Genomic DNA, 15617 nt, shown 5'->3' with positions numbered 1-15617 from the left:
GTCACTCTTAGCTTCATTTCTCCCCATAGACCTTACTGGCATGGGTGTCCCTACCAGGAGCTTGTGCTCCAGCCTGCATTGCCCTATGGATCAGTAAAATTAGTGGTCTCTCCCACCACGACCAGTTGGTGACCACAGGAGAGCTATTATTATTATGTTGGGTTAAGTTAAATATACTCGGTTAACACCGGTGGCTGTGTACTATGCCGGACCAAAGTCAAGGCATAGTAACCAAAACAGAAATTAAAGAAGTGTATCAGTGTGTGTGTCTGTATTCAGGAATTTTCTCACAATATGACATGTATTCAATATAGTGGCCTTCTGTAGTGTGATGTATGTGTTTCTATTCAATTGTAATGTGCCCAGGCTTTTGTGTAGTGTGTGTGGTATGACACCTGTAGAGGAGAGAACAACAGGTACAATAAGCACCTTATCCATCCTCCACAGATGCCTTATTTCCTGGGCGAGTTCTGTGTACTTGCTAATTTTTTCAGTGCATGCGTTTTGTATATTGTGAGTGTTTGGAATGGATATGTCTATAATGTATGTGATTTTATTGTGTTTGTCAATGAGTGTGATGTCTGGTCTGTTGTGGTAAATTGTTTTATCTGTGATTATGGCTCTGTCGTAGTACATTTTGTGCGTGTTGTTTTCCAATACTGTCTGTGGAATGTATTTGTAGTATGGTTTGTGGATGTCTACTAATTTGTGTTTCTTTGCAAGCTCTTGGTGTATTATATTTGCTACTTGATTATGTCTGTGTAAATAATCTGTCTGTGCCAAGAGCTTGCAACCAGAGGTGATGTGTTGTATAGTTTCTGGCATAATGTGACATTTTCTGCATGTGTCATTTGTGAGTGTTGCATCTTTGAGTATGTGTTTTCTGTAGTTTTTAGTATTTATGACCTGATCCTGTATGGCAATCATGAATCCTTCCGTCTCCCCAAAGAGGAATCCCCGAGCTAACCAGCTGTTTGACGCAGTTTTGTCAACAAAATCCTGGGCCAGATCGTAAGGATGCCTGCCATGGAGTGCCTTTCGAGCCCACGATTGCTTAATGGTGTCTATGCTTTTTATATGTTGTGTTGTGTCCATATGATGTGAGTGTAAGTTTAATGGTGTGTTATTCGAGTCTGCTAGAGTTACTGCTTTATGTAATTGTGATGTTTCTTGTTTTTTGTAGAAAAACTCTCGCAGTGACTGTATTTGTTTGTAGTGAAGGTTAACTATGTCAATCAGACCACGTCCGCCATCTTTACGTGGAAGGGTTAATCTTTCTGTGGCGGATTTAGGATGATGTTGTTTATGCTTAGTAAGTGTTGTTCTTGTTTTCCTTTGGAGTTGCTCAAGATCAGTGTGAGTCCAATGTATAACTCCAAAAGAATATGTGAGTACTGGGATGACATATGTGTTTATTGCTTTAACTGTGTGTTTTGCATTTAATTGTGTTCTGAGAATAGCATTTAACCTACTTTGGTATTCTTTAATTAATCTTTGCTTTATTTGTGTATGTTCTGTTAGTTTGGCCTGTTGGAATCCTAAATACTTGTAGAACTCGCCTTCTTTCATGGATTCAATAACGTCTCCATTTCCAAGTGCAAAATCTTCTTTCTTCAGGATTCCTTTTTCTATGTGAAGTGTTTTGCATTTATCTAGGCCAAATTCCATTTGTATGTCCTTGGTGTATGAATGTGTGATTTGTAGGAGTTGATGAAGTTGTTTTTGTGTGGATGCATAAAGTTTTATGTCATCCATGTACATGAGATTTGACAGTGTATACTGTGTTGTTTTTTCGTGTCTGATATTGTAACCATATTGCGTGTTGTTTAACATGTTGGATAATGGGTTCAGGGCTAGGCAGAACCAGAGAGGACTCAAGGAATCTCCTTGAAAAATTCCTCGCCTAATAAAAATTTGGTTTGTTTGTATGGAAGTGTTACTAACCCTGAGATGTAGTGTTGTTCTCCAGTGCTGCATAGTGTTTTGAAAGAATGCAATGAGTGATGGATGTATTTTGTACATGTGTAGGATATGTAGCAGCCAACTGTGTGGAACACTGTCGAATGCTTTTCTGTAGTCTATATATGCCATGTGTATGTTTCTGTGTTGTCTGTGTGCTTGCCGTAGAATGACTGAATCTATGAGTAACTGTTCTTTGCATCCCCTGTGGTTTCTACGACAACCTTTTTGTTGTTCTGTTAGAATGTCGTGTTCTTCAACATGTTTGTATATTTTGTTTGCAATACAGGATGTCAAAAATTTGTAGAGTGTTGGAAGACATGTAATTGGTCTGTATTGTGTGGGGTCTGTGGTATTGTTGTTTTTAGGTTTCATGTAGGTGATGCCCTGAGTAAGAAAATTTGGCATGTCTTGTGGATTGATGATGATGTGTGTTAGATGTTTAGCTAGTTCCTGGTGCAGTGATGTAAACTTTTTGTACCAGAAATTGTGAATGTTGTCTACACCAGGTGTCTTCCAGTTGTGTGTTCTGTTAACAGTGTATTGGAAATCATGTATGTTTATTTCAACACAGGGCATAGTTGGTATGTTGTGCAAGTTTCTGTTCTCCTCCTCGATCCAGCCTGCATCAGCATTGTGCGTGACAGCACTGGGCCAAAGAGAAGACCAATATGTTGTGAGTTCTTCTTCTGTTGGTGTGCCACTGTGCTGTGTATCAGTGTTTGCTTTGTTATTAATTTGTCTGTAAAAGAGTTTTTCATTGTTTGTAAATAATTTATTTTGTTGTTTTCGTAGTGTACATGTTTTGTATCGTTTGAGTCTACGTGCTTTGGCAGCAAGTTTTTGTTTTAGTGTATCAATGTATTCTGTAATGCGTGTGTTGTGATGTTCATGTTTTGTGTGTGTTTTTATTTTCTTGAAAATGTTTTTGAGCTGTTTCCTTAATTTGGGTGTTATGTTGTTTTTAGTGTATTGTGTTAGCCTGCCTAATTGCTGACTAATGTCATTTATTTGTGTTTCTATTCTTCTCTGCCAGGCAGGCTTGTGATAGAATTGTGTTTTCTGTGTATTTGTCTGTGATTGTACTTTCAGTCCATGGTGTGTCACTACTGTGACTGCTCCAGCATAAACTAATGTATGAATGTCTGCGAGTGTAGAAATTGAATGAATGTAGTGTGGTAGTAAGTGAGTGTTTACATAATTTAGTGTTTTTCCTACTTCCTTCGACGTGTTGTTTTTTGGTATTCGTGGTCGTTGTGTGGGATCTGTACCTGTATATTTAGTGAGTGTTTCCTGAAATATAAGTGAGAGCGTATTAACTAAATCCAAGTCTATGTTATCAGTGATGGATGAGGAAGTGTCTGTAGTATCATTAGTGGTAATTGTTGTATGTGTGTTATTATCAATGCTTGTTGCTGGATTATCCTGACAGGTTACATGATCTTCATTAATGTTAGATGTTTCTGTCTGTTGATGTATTTGATCAGCAACCTGTTGTTTGATAAGTTCAAGTGTTGTTTGTGGAATAAGGTTGTTGTGTATAATTGTTCTTTTTTGATCAACAACCCTTTGTTCGGTGACAGTGAGATGAGGATACTGTTGTGTGAATCTATGGTGTAGTTGTTGTCTGTATGCTGTCATGTTTGTTTCGAGTTTTGTGATGGTGTAATAAGTACGGATGATAAACTCGTTCATTTCTACTGTCCATTTCATCCGTTGGCGTGGTTTTCCAGCCTTTGTGGTCTGTGGATGCATTGCCACAGAAACACCAAGGCTGGGTTGGTTCCTCACATCTGTTGAGGGCATTGCAGTCGCCATGCTTGGGCCGGTGCTGCTTTCGCCACCGGTAACCAAGGGAGACTGTGGCCTATTTTTCGAACGTGAGCCTCTGCCTAACCCACGAACGCGGACCTTGTTAACCCGGGCGACGTCCGAGCCGGTATCACACTTTGATCTAGTTATTACCATGATGAATATCTCCACAGAATGTGGGTGTGGTCACTCTTAGCTTCATTTCTCCCCATAGACCTTACTGGCATGGGTGTCCCTACCAGGAGCTTATGCTCCAGCCTGCATTGCCCTATGGATCAGTAAAATTACTGGGCTCTCCCACCACGACCAGGTGGTGACCACGGGAGAGTTATTATTATTATTATTATTATTATTATTAACTCTTCTCGATTATATATATGGACTCGTTAACTTAAGAATAAAGTAAACTGACAAGTGAGACATTTTACATACCAACAGGGTTGTAATCCAAAAATGATATTGGAGTTCGAATGATACAACGAAACATATTGTTGTGTAGCTTGTAAGAAGCAATTGTAAAGAATCTGTATAACAATAATCCGGATGGTAACGTCGTTATAAATACAGCACATATCAAACCAATGTAAACATACATGTCGAAATATTTACTATGGTAAAAATTTTTAACTTCAATTTCGTTAAAAAGGCTTCTATTAGATGTAATATTTTCGAGATTTTCTATATTTTGGCTATAGATTCTAAGATCTTGCAACCTGAAAACATGAAATAACAATTAAAAATTGACATTTTTAATATGCGTTCGATAGTGACATACAACTAAACTAATAATTACGGTCATTAAATAAAGATAATACATATAAATAATGTAAATCTACCGAATAAAAAGGTAGCAATACAACTGCATAAATATATGGAATGATTTCAATGAAAATCCAAATAAAGTCCTATAATTTATTGTGACATGTCGTCGCATGTGACATTGTGAACGTCGTCGTTATACGATTGACTTTACAGCAGATGAAATTCATCATAGAATCATCGAAGTGATTGAAACATTGCACACACTTTGAAATATTTCAAGTTGCATGGTATGCAGAGATTGAAATGTATTCATTCAAAGATTGACACTGGAACAAGATATAACGTAAATGAGATATCTTTTTCTAAAGTACTTAGTTTCGCCTGCCTTAATGAAGCACATAGCGAAGATGACATTATTATGGATGTTTAATGTAAAAAAATGTTTAAAATATTTTCACGATTTGAATAAACGTCTTCAGAAAAGTCCTCAAGTATGTTCCTATTGTTGGCTTTAAGTTTTAAATTTAAATTAAAATAATAAATTTATCTGTCTAAGATATGTATATTTATTATCTTATTGTTGTGTATAATTGTTCTTTTTTGGTGTTGGGATCAGGTAAACCCTTAATGCCAGGGTTTACCTGAACTTCGTTGTCATCCCCTTGCACCGGTTCATATCTAGTGTTCTTCATAAAAATATGTATATAATATATACATATATTATTGAAAGAATTCATGGTATTGATTATGTCTTATATTTAAAAATTTTATTATGGCGTTTATTTTGATGGCCACATAATACGGTAAGTTGAAATATTAAAAATGGAAAAATATGTATTTATTGCAATTGTTTGCTCATTAATAATACAGTATTCAAAACTTGTTAACATGCTAAATGGAATATGAGTGATGCAATATAACTGTGTTTTAATTAAACATTTTATTTAAAAACTCAGTTTACGTCTTGAAGTATACAATAAATTATAATAATATCATACCATTTGATTAGCCAATAGTCGCTGGCACTTGTAACGGATTGCGATATAATTAGCGTGGATAAAATAACAATCTTGAAGAAAAGTCCTGCTCCAGCATTCACGTATGCTTTATAAACTGAAATGTCTGGTTTTCTATCTTCGTTGTCTCGTGGTGTTTGGTTATTTTCAGCTTCCTACGAAAATTAATTAAAATTTATACTTATTCCTTGAATTTTTCTTAAATCTGGAGCAAATATTTCATTACTTTATAAACCAAAAGAATCTAACATATATTTTTTCTATTTAAATACAAATTATCGTACTATTCTTAATTCATACAAACTTATAAAACTGTTTATTGTTTTTTTGAACATTAGTTCATAATATAGTAAAGAAATAAAAATTACATACGAGAAAAATAAGAAATATATTTCAACGAACATTATCATTAACGGTCGACGAATGAAGAACTCACTAAATGTAATTACTAAAATCGGTAAAGACTGAAAAGAATATATTCCTGTCGTAGTTTTTTTTTTGAAAAGATTTTTAGAATTATAACTTTTACCTTTTTTTTAAATATAATCTTTTAACTTATAAAATACATCGGTTCCATTGTTTAAATTTTTTATGAATTCTTTTATACAGTAAATATAAATTTTTGTAAAAATGCCATAAAACTTGTAATCCAAAACACTGTTTTTAGAATTATTTCCTAAACTGAACACAATTGCAGTCCTGGCAAACACAGGGTATAATATAACGCAATTGTTACTTCTGAATATTCTTTAAAGCATAAAATCTATTATATCAATACAATAGCTCCTGAGTCGGACTCAACAGTAACATACGAACTTCTGCGAATGTTTTCAACTCGTTTTATGTTTACGTTGAATTTATACAGCTGAAAAGTTTAAGATGAACTAGAGTTCATCTTAAACTTTTCTTAACAAGCTGCATTACAGATAATTTATAAGAACACGCGCTTTTACGAAAAGCAGTGTTGCCTTTTTAAAAAAACAACAAAACAGATCTATTAAATTGAACAAGAACAATACAAATGATTTTACATCTTTAATCGAATTATTGTTATTGGGCAAGAAAATCTGGTTACAGTATTTTGGAAACTGCTGACATCCTCAACTTTTTTGATGCAACAAAACATTTGTTGTTCAGAAAATTGCACAAATTGCGTGTGTTTTTTTTTTTCATTAGGAAGGCAACAACCTGAAAGATTGCAGCTCAATGTAATCAAAGTGCAGCAAAATAATGTTTTAATGTATAACATGTCTGATCATTTCCGAGTTGGGTTGAAGAGCAGAGGCCATTAACGGCGCTTTCGCTATCAGAAGAACATAGGAAAGTGTGCCTGCTGAGGGTCGAGGAGTATTGTAATTCACAACTTCATGAGTGGAAAAACGTCACTTGTTCCAACGATTCTCGTTTCCTTCTTTATCCGGTTGATATCAGAATATGGCACCAACAGAGTGAATTCATGGACGCACTAGTCAAATGTAAGCCGTACAAGATGATGGAACTTAAATAAAATTCTGAAAAACGCTTACCTGGGAGACATTTGGTCGCTTTATAGCCCTGAAACATCCCTTAATGCCAGGGTTTACCTGAACTTCATTGTCATCCCCTTGCACCGGTTCATATCTAGTGTTCTTCAATGAAAACTGGACAATGCACTGTTACAATGCTCGATTTTTCTGAGATTATTGCAATGAACATCAATCTGAGTTTCATTTTGCTCCAATCGATCAGTCATCTGATAACACATTGTAGAACAAGGTTAAAGTATACATTCAAAGCCTGAAAATGCCGCTATTCAACTTCAATCAAATAAGAGGTGCTATTACGTTAGCATTTGCTAATATTTCTGTTTAACAGTTCAAACATCACATAGAATCTCACCTAGAAAAATTACAGCTGTGATCAAAGCTAAGGTGGAACCAACTCATTATTAGCATAGTCTCTCCAATAATTTGGTCAATCAGTGTATTTATTTATTAATTGTGTGCATCGTAATCAGAAGAAATATTAACAATTTGCATTTCTGCAAAGGAGTACTCTCCATGGGAAAAGTTGTTTTTGTAGGTAAAAATTGTGTCACTGGTGATTGTAAACTATAGATTTCTGAAGTCATTTTGAAGTCATAGATTTCATGTATTTTATATTTTCAAATTAAAATATTTTATGTTGCTTTAATAAACAATACAGTTATAAATATAAATTCTGTTTGTCTTTTAAATTTTTATAAAAGTTTATTGTTAAAAAGTTTTGAGATTATTATTGAAAATTCATACCCATTGTATCAGAACATATCTAATGCACTAAATCATAAATAGGAAAAAATACATCATTTATGAGAAAAATACAGATTGCTTAAAATCATTAAACTTCCATTCAATTCATAAAAAATTCTTGTAGACTAGTCTCTTTTTAAATTTAGTATTGTATTTGTGAAGATTTAAAACTGTGCGATAACGGGCTATTATTTATAAAATTTAACAATTGAGTTAGATTTAAACTGTTAAACAAAGCCAAAAATCAACAGAGAACACGGAAGTTCATGAAATTTTACCTCTTCATAACACTTCCTTTCGAATTGCTTCGTATAGTCCTATGATTTCGATTCACCCAAGGAAGTTCGACAAAAAATTTCTAGGATTGGATAATAATCTCACTCTCTATCCGATTTTTCGAAATTTTGGTATGAAGGAAAGAAGAATGATATAAAAAGGGAGGATAAGAAAGGTCTTGGAGTACGACTCCGAGATCTTTCTCCGACCGCCTTTCCAGGAAGACCCCATTGCCTCATTTTCCCAAGTCATGCCAGCATATCACTGGAACTGTACCTTTTCCAAGGACTATTGTTTTATATATTTGCCGAGCTATCTTTCCAAGAAACAAACGAATCAACGAAGGTACTTTCCAGGACGGTTATGTTAGATTAATTTGTCGACCCGTAATAAATTTCTAAACTTTCCCTGTCACCGAGATAAGTGCTTTAGTAGAATTATTCTTTAATCATTTATATTGTACTATTCTCATATAATAGCAGATAAACTATGTGGATAAATCTGGTTTTTGTAGTGTACCTGGATAATCGCTTAAGCTTTAATAAATCTGCGTTGTTTTGTATTATATTCATAGTAGAGTGAACCACATCCGATTTCTTAATTTCGCACACACCGCTCCGGCTCTCGCGCTATATCACGGGTTTCTGTGTCTCGAATGAATTTACAAGTAGTGTCAGATCCGCAGCCGGGGGATTCTGTTTATATCTTATACGAAATGATGGCTCAGCAATTAAAACATTAATGCTTATAAAAATATAATGATGTAAGTATTATTCAATCGAAACGTTTTTAAATCGTTTATAATAATTAATTTCTAAAATCGAATAATTTTTGATGTAACTAGAAACTCTTTATGTACAATAGTTGATAACAATCAATTTAAGATTAAAACTGCCAAATTTCAGTTATTTTACTCTATAAATATTCACTGAGATAATTGTCTAATAAACAAGTAATTCTTACCGCATCACCGTGGTCACTATCTTCCTTGTCATCATTTACTTCAGATTGACTACTTCCGGTTATTTCATCATCATTGAAATTTGCAGTTTCTAAATCCGTGATATTTTTAGCGACTTCTTGCTTTGGAAAAATTCCCGTAAGCATTTCTAAATTTTCAATGAATTCACATTGTCCCTGAAATTTATAAACACAAGTTCACAATTGCTTTTGTATTTTTAATATATAAAAGTATTAGTATACGTAAATATGTATGCAGACAAACATCTTGAGTACGAATATCTATTATGTTTCATGTAACTTTTACGGAGTTTAATAAATAAGACATTTGTTTCCGGTAATGTTTACAAATGTAATTTTAAACTGCAAATGAAATTCCTATTCTGTATTTATTGTTACGAATAGGAAATAAATCTAACTGCTTTCACATTCACAAGACTTATGTGAACGATAAAAATCTCAAACTACAATATTTCGTGAGAAATTTGTGCTTGTCCCAAATTCTGGCCAGATGCAGTTTAAAAATTTTCATCACGTGTTTACAGTGAAATAACGATTATTTTCTGAAAAACGATTTCTTCTTCCTCTATATTGTACATATTTGTAATCATATATTATGGGCTATATGGACTATATGGACTCTATATGGACCAAAACATTGCGCTATATTATAGGGCAATGTTTTGGTAGTTTATTTACCAATCCAATCAAATTAATAACTTTTAATTTAAATTTGAACTTTACATGGTTACAACTCGTACATTGTTAAAATAGATTAAAATGTATTTTACTTTATTTAAAAATCAATTTTCTTTAAAAAAATTCTTTAAAAAATTAAAACTTTAAAGGTTAAGACAAATTAGATAACCGTTGTTTTTTTTAACAATAACCGCATTTTATAAGAGACAAAACAATATTAACGTTTACAAAACGTTAGCACTTATTATTATGCATTTCGGATGCAAATTTTTGTTTCTTTTGCACCCCTCTTTAGGTAATACAGATATAAACTAGGGAAAGCATATAGTTAGATCAAAGCAATACAACAATTAAATAATTCACATTGTACAGAGTGGTTATAATTAAAGTTGCCCTACTCAGACCTGTCAAGAGCCCGTTCTCGTGAACGTATTTTGATGAAACTTGGTATATATGTTATATGGACCACAGGGGAAAAGGAAAATGCAAAAAACTATCTAGTTCGAATTTTTACCACTAGGTGAAAATTCGAACTAAATATTTTTTTGCATTTTCCTTTTCACAATGTCACAGCATGATTCCACTGACTTTCCAAATGCCATTGTCAAACTTCTAGGCTTAGGGAAAGCGGCGCTGAACATCCGACGTACATGTTTTCGCGCTGAAAACTTCGTCCTCAACCTCGCTAATAGTGCGATGTTCACTTTCAATCGCGAAATGTTCCTTTAATCTGCCTAAATATATATCTTTCTCTCTGTGAGTTACTTTAACATCATTCTTTTAATATGACAACCTCATTTATTACAATGATTTGCCCGTGGCAATTGGATATCTCTTAAGCGAATCGTTATTTCATATTCTCGTTCTCTAACCTTGGCCTGTCTTCTTGTTTCACCTATGTAAGTTACAGGCTTTTTACATGTGCATTTTAACTCATATACTACTCCTATTTCATCAGATTTTTCTTTATGTTTAATTTTATTAATACTAACATTATTTTTGATTTTATTTCCATTATCCATTTTTCTAATAATCTACTGGAGTAATTGTTTAATATAAATGTATTTATTTATTTACTTTGTTGTTTTTTACTACCTTATGCTTAAGACGTTCTAATCCATATCTTAGATAACGCTATCACAAAATTATTTCCTTTTATTACTAGAGGACAATACGATTCATAATTTAGATTTTTATCCACATTACAGCTTTTTAGAGATGCAAAATAGATATACAGTGTTTTTTTAAGTGTTTTTTTTAAGAGAGGAGTTCACATTAACAATATTAAGCTTACCGTAAATCTATTTCAGCAATCATACAACGTACAGACATATGGGAGATCGAAAGAGAAATCATAAAATCCGCAATAAAATTTAAAATTAAAATCATTTTCCTGTTGAAGCGACAGATGCGAAGATTACAAGTAAGTATAGGATCAGTTAAAGAAATAACCGACTGTCAATATAAGAAAAGAAAAGGTTAGAAACTACAAAAACTATTCGGATATCCAATGCCAAGTGAAAAAAGAAAGTGAGAAAGTAACTTAATAGTTAACTGTGGCGTGCCGTCCATGGAAGCGGTGGAATTGCCGCTTCCCTTGTATTTTCTAAAATATAAATACATATTTTAAAAATCTAAATTATAAATCATATTGTCCTCTAGCAATAAAATGAAATAATTTTGTGACAGCATTATCTAAGATATGGATTAGAACATCTTAAGCATAAGGTACATAAAAACAACAAAGTGAATTAATAAATACATTTATATTAAACAATTACCCCAGTAGATTACTAAAAAAATGGATAACAGAATTTACAAAAAATAGATTTAATGTTAAAAATAAACAAAATGATAATATATACATGTCATTCCCAATATATTAAAATAATATTCGAAAAATATAAAAATGTGTTCAGAAAATACGATATTGTACTAGCAGCCAAACTAGAAAATAAAATCAAAAATAATGTTAATATTAATAAAATTCAAAATGAAGAAAAAGCAGATGAAATAGGAGTAGAATATGAGTAAAAATGTACATGTAAAAAGCCAGTAACTTACATAGGTGAAACAAGAAGACAGCTCAGGGTTAGAGTAAGAGAACATGAAACAGCGATTCGCTTAAAAGATAATGGACAATTCATTGTAATTAATACGGTTATCAAATTGATAATAATGATGTTAAAATAATTCACAGAGAAAAGGTAAGTATTTACGTAGATTCAAGGAACATTTCGCGATCGAAAGTGCACATCGCACTATTAATCTAAATAATGGGATGAAGATGGTTTACGTGTGGGCAGATGTGGCGAGGTTAAAATAGCGCGAAAACAGACAAAGGCTGGTAAAACGATGCCTCTAGGGTTGGTAAAACGGAGCGGTTTGTGTTTAGCCTAGGAGGTTAGTTTGTACATTGTGAATCATTTAATTGTTGTATTGTTTTGATTTATCTGTATGTTTTCCCTAATTTGGATCCGTATGGGTGCAAAAGAAACAAAAATTTGCATCCGAAATGCATAGTAATAAATGCTAACGTTTAGTAAACGTTAGTATTGTTTTGTCTCTGCAGTTATTGTTAAAAACAACTAATAACATCTTAAGCCCGATGAATTTATATCATATCACCAAACCAACTTTTATTCCAGAAGGTCCTAAATTATTTAATAATTTATTTATTTAATTATAATTATCGGGATACTATAGATTACCACCTATGGAATTTCGGGCCTTTGAGTATATATCTGAACTCAGGAGACCGAGACGAGTTGAATGATACCCTACTTTTGGACCGGAGACAAAAATAATAAAGTTATCATACTTTTTCCCAGCGATCGCACGATGATAGGGTGTCGCATCGCTCACTCCGCTAAGTCGGCCTCGCTATCGCGATCGGGAGTCGCGTCGCTTGCCGTTAAAATTGCCTTTAGTAAACGTTTTCCCTTTTTATTTTACTTTGTTCAAGAACTACCGTGAATCAATAACTAGTGACGTTTAGCACATGGCGGCCTGCCGGCGGCTCCCCTCCGGGAGGTCAGTCGAGAGCACGAACAGTCGGAACGGCCACGTCCGCTGCCATAAGTAACATTAACCGAAATGGCGATCGGAAGTCGCGTCGCTCTTTCCGCTCCCGTATCGCGTGTTTAACCCTAACTTTTTCGTCTCCGGTCCAAAAATAGGGTACCGTTGAACTCGTCTCGGTTCTCTGAGTTCAAATATATAATCAATGTCCTGAAATTCCATAGGTGGTAATTCCATATTTGGTACCATAGGTGGTACACCTATAATTATTAATTTATTTAAGAGATGGCGCCTAACGTCTTGTCTAGTGACAAATTACTTTATGCTAATCATTTAACTAGCAATATTATAGCCCGTTATTTAGGAGATCGTTTGGTGATATATAAAAAACAACTATCTAATTTGTCATAACCTTTAAAGTTTTAAGTTTTTAAGATTTTATAAAACAGTAAAAAATCCCCACCTTAAATATATATTTTTTACTTATAAAAGATATGTTTTTATTGTTTAGAAAATGATTTAGAAAAGAAAAACTATTAAACAATTCGTGTTTTTACCTTTTTTAACACTAATATTTTACTTGATGAATTTAAAAATTGTATTTGATGTGTAACGAGAACGCAAATTTTGTCTTTTAAATATTCCATTATACATCTGAAATAAACAAAGTGTTCAAATATATTAAAATATACGAAATCATTACTTAAACATTTACTTTTCGAATATATGTTTTGCCACTGGAACATCAACAGCACTCAGTGGATCATCCAGAAGGAAAATATCGGCATCCAGATATAGCGCTCTGAAAAATATAAAATTTCAAAATTATCCTTAAATGCAAGAAATATCACCTAAGCATTACATTGAATCTACAATTAATTTATTACATTGTTACATCTATTGTAAGTGTTTTCTAATCTTTACAGCTACTGTCGTTCTTACGTGAAACTATGTGATTGAAATTTGAAAATTTTTTTAATTTGCGAAAATTTATCGTTTTCCAAAACATTAATAAAATCATTTTTGTTTTATATTTAATAGAATTTTCGTGTAGCATTTTATCATCTAACTGAAGAGACGTCAGTAAAATATAGAATAAGGAACACGATGCCGCTTCTACTAGGTCTCAAAGTAACCAATCATAGATAATACTACCTCATAAAAAATATATTTCATTTATTTTTAATTTTATATTATTTACAATATTCATAAAGCCCTGCCCTGTATCGTTGAGAGGAAGCCTTAGCAAAAACATTCCTAAGCAGTGAAACGAAGTAACTGAATGAGACAAAAAATCTGAACTGAGTTTAAAGCATCATAACTTTTGAATTCAAAAAGATAATTTCAAAAATTTTCTTGCCAACAATACGTCATAGCACACTCTCTGTTACAGCACGTGAGAATTACAGACTTTCGCGAATGAATTCGAAAAATGGCTTGAGAAAAAAACATATTAAGAGTATGCGTTGTACCAATGTAGGAAAATAAAGCGAACCACTCTAAAAAAATGGAGTTGAGCATTTTTTTGCCAAAGTCAATTGCAAATCATCTGTATATAATATGTTAAAAAAGTGTGAAATAAAAGTTTGGATAAAGGAAAAACAGGTTGTTACGAATGATAGAAACCGAATAGCATAGCGAGAAATGCTTGACAATGAACATGTTGTTATTCATATGGAAGTACTAAAAGTTTGATTATCACCGAAAATACGCAAGACTCTTAAAGAGATGGGCCTACAGAAAAAGAAAGAGCTCCAAAGAAACACTTCCGAACACATTTTAGAAATTCGATCATGATGCAGATGGCTGGTAAGAAATCTTGAAAAAGAAACTGATTTAATTTCCAAAGGCGACGAGAAGTACTTTTCTTTCTTCTGTACGGAAATGCCAGGAAATTCAAACTTACTACGAAAGGAAAGAAAAAAAGCATCTCCGGTAGTGAAGTACAAATTTAAAAAGAACTTTTAGGCAAAATTCATGCTGTACAGTACATAGTCATTTCACTCGCAGACATTTTCTGAAATGGGATTCATTGCAATTAATGATGAGCCTACCATATCGAATATCTGAAGAAAATCTAGTTTCTTTTATTAATGATTCCATCTTTTCGCACGAAAATCCTTTAAAGCGAAAATATTCCTTTTGTACCCAAAGAAAATAATCCGTCAAATCTGTCATAATGACGATCAATTGAGGATTTCTTAGGATATTTGGTAATAATATATGAGGAAGGTTGGCAATAAAAAATTTCTTACAACTGATCCGAAGAATAAGACTCTGACTTAAAAATACACCACGACAGCGTCCAATGTGTTACTTGTCTATCAAGGGAAACTTATGGCGGGTCGCTAACCATGCACCCGACGATCGCATTCATTTATTCTGTAATATTTTAAATAAATTTTCTTTAAATAATATATAGTATTTAATAGTTCAATGTTTCCATAAAATATTATTTTATAAATACAGTCCTTCCAATAATAATAGATCACAGAGTGATTGAAAAATATTATTAAATACCTTTTTGCTGCTGAGATTTATTTTATATGGAAAACGTTTCTGACCTATTGAATAGGTTATCGTCACGCTACTTATTTTTTAAAACATCTTTGCGGTTAAATATCGTTCCAAAATAGAATACAATAAAATAAAAAGAACACTTAAGTACACTTTAACTTTCACGTGATAGAGCAAACGATGTCTTATTATTAATACGTGATGAACTCGTGCCACTTCGAACAACTCGCGGACTACAGTTTGACAACTTTGAACAGCTTTTCTTCTCGCGGAAGAAAAACTGCCAGGAAACGCGTCAGAGACCTAGTCACATGACCGAGTGACG

At 33.1% G+C, this 15617-nt stretch overlaps 1 protein-coding gene across 1 annotated transcript in view; it reads right to left on the bottom strand.

Moving 5' to 3' along the window:
* Positions 1 to 15617, bottom strand: part of LOC136982328 (ATP-binding cassette sub-family C member 4-like) — a 62531-nt gene that overhangs the window by 28652 nt on the left and 18262 nt on the right. The window contains exons 5-9 of the mRNA XM_067278803.1: positions 13491 to 13577; positions 13333 to 13429; positions 9059 to 9232; positions 5532 to 5704; positions 4204 to 4484 (exon numbers count right to left, since the gene is read on the bottom strand). Coding sequence (XP_067134904.1) covers positions 4204 to 4484; positions 5532 to 5704; positions 9059 to 9232; positions 13333 to 13429; positions 13491 to 13577 — 812 coding nt within the window. The remainder of the gene's footprint in view (positions 1 to 4203; positions 4485 to 5531; positions 5705 to 9058; positions 9233 to 13332; positions 13430 to 13490; positions 13578 to 15617) is intronic.

Source organism: Centruroides vittatus, unplaced genomic scaffold, assembly GCF_030686945.1.
Source record: "Centruroides vittatus isolate TY-2023 unplaced genomic scaffold, ASM3068694v2 contig_82, whole genome shotgun sequence".
NCBI classification, from domain to species: domain Eukaryota; kingdom Metazoa; phylum Arthropoda; class Arachnida; order Scorpiones; family Buthidae; genus Centruroides; species Centruroides vittatus.
This window is presented reverse-complemented; position numbering and strand designations above follow the sequence as displayed.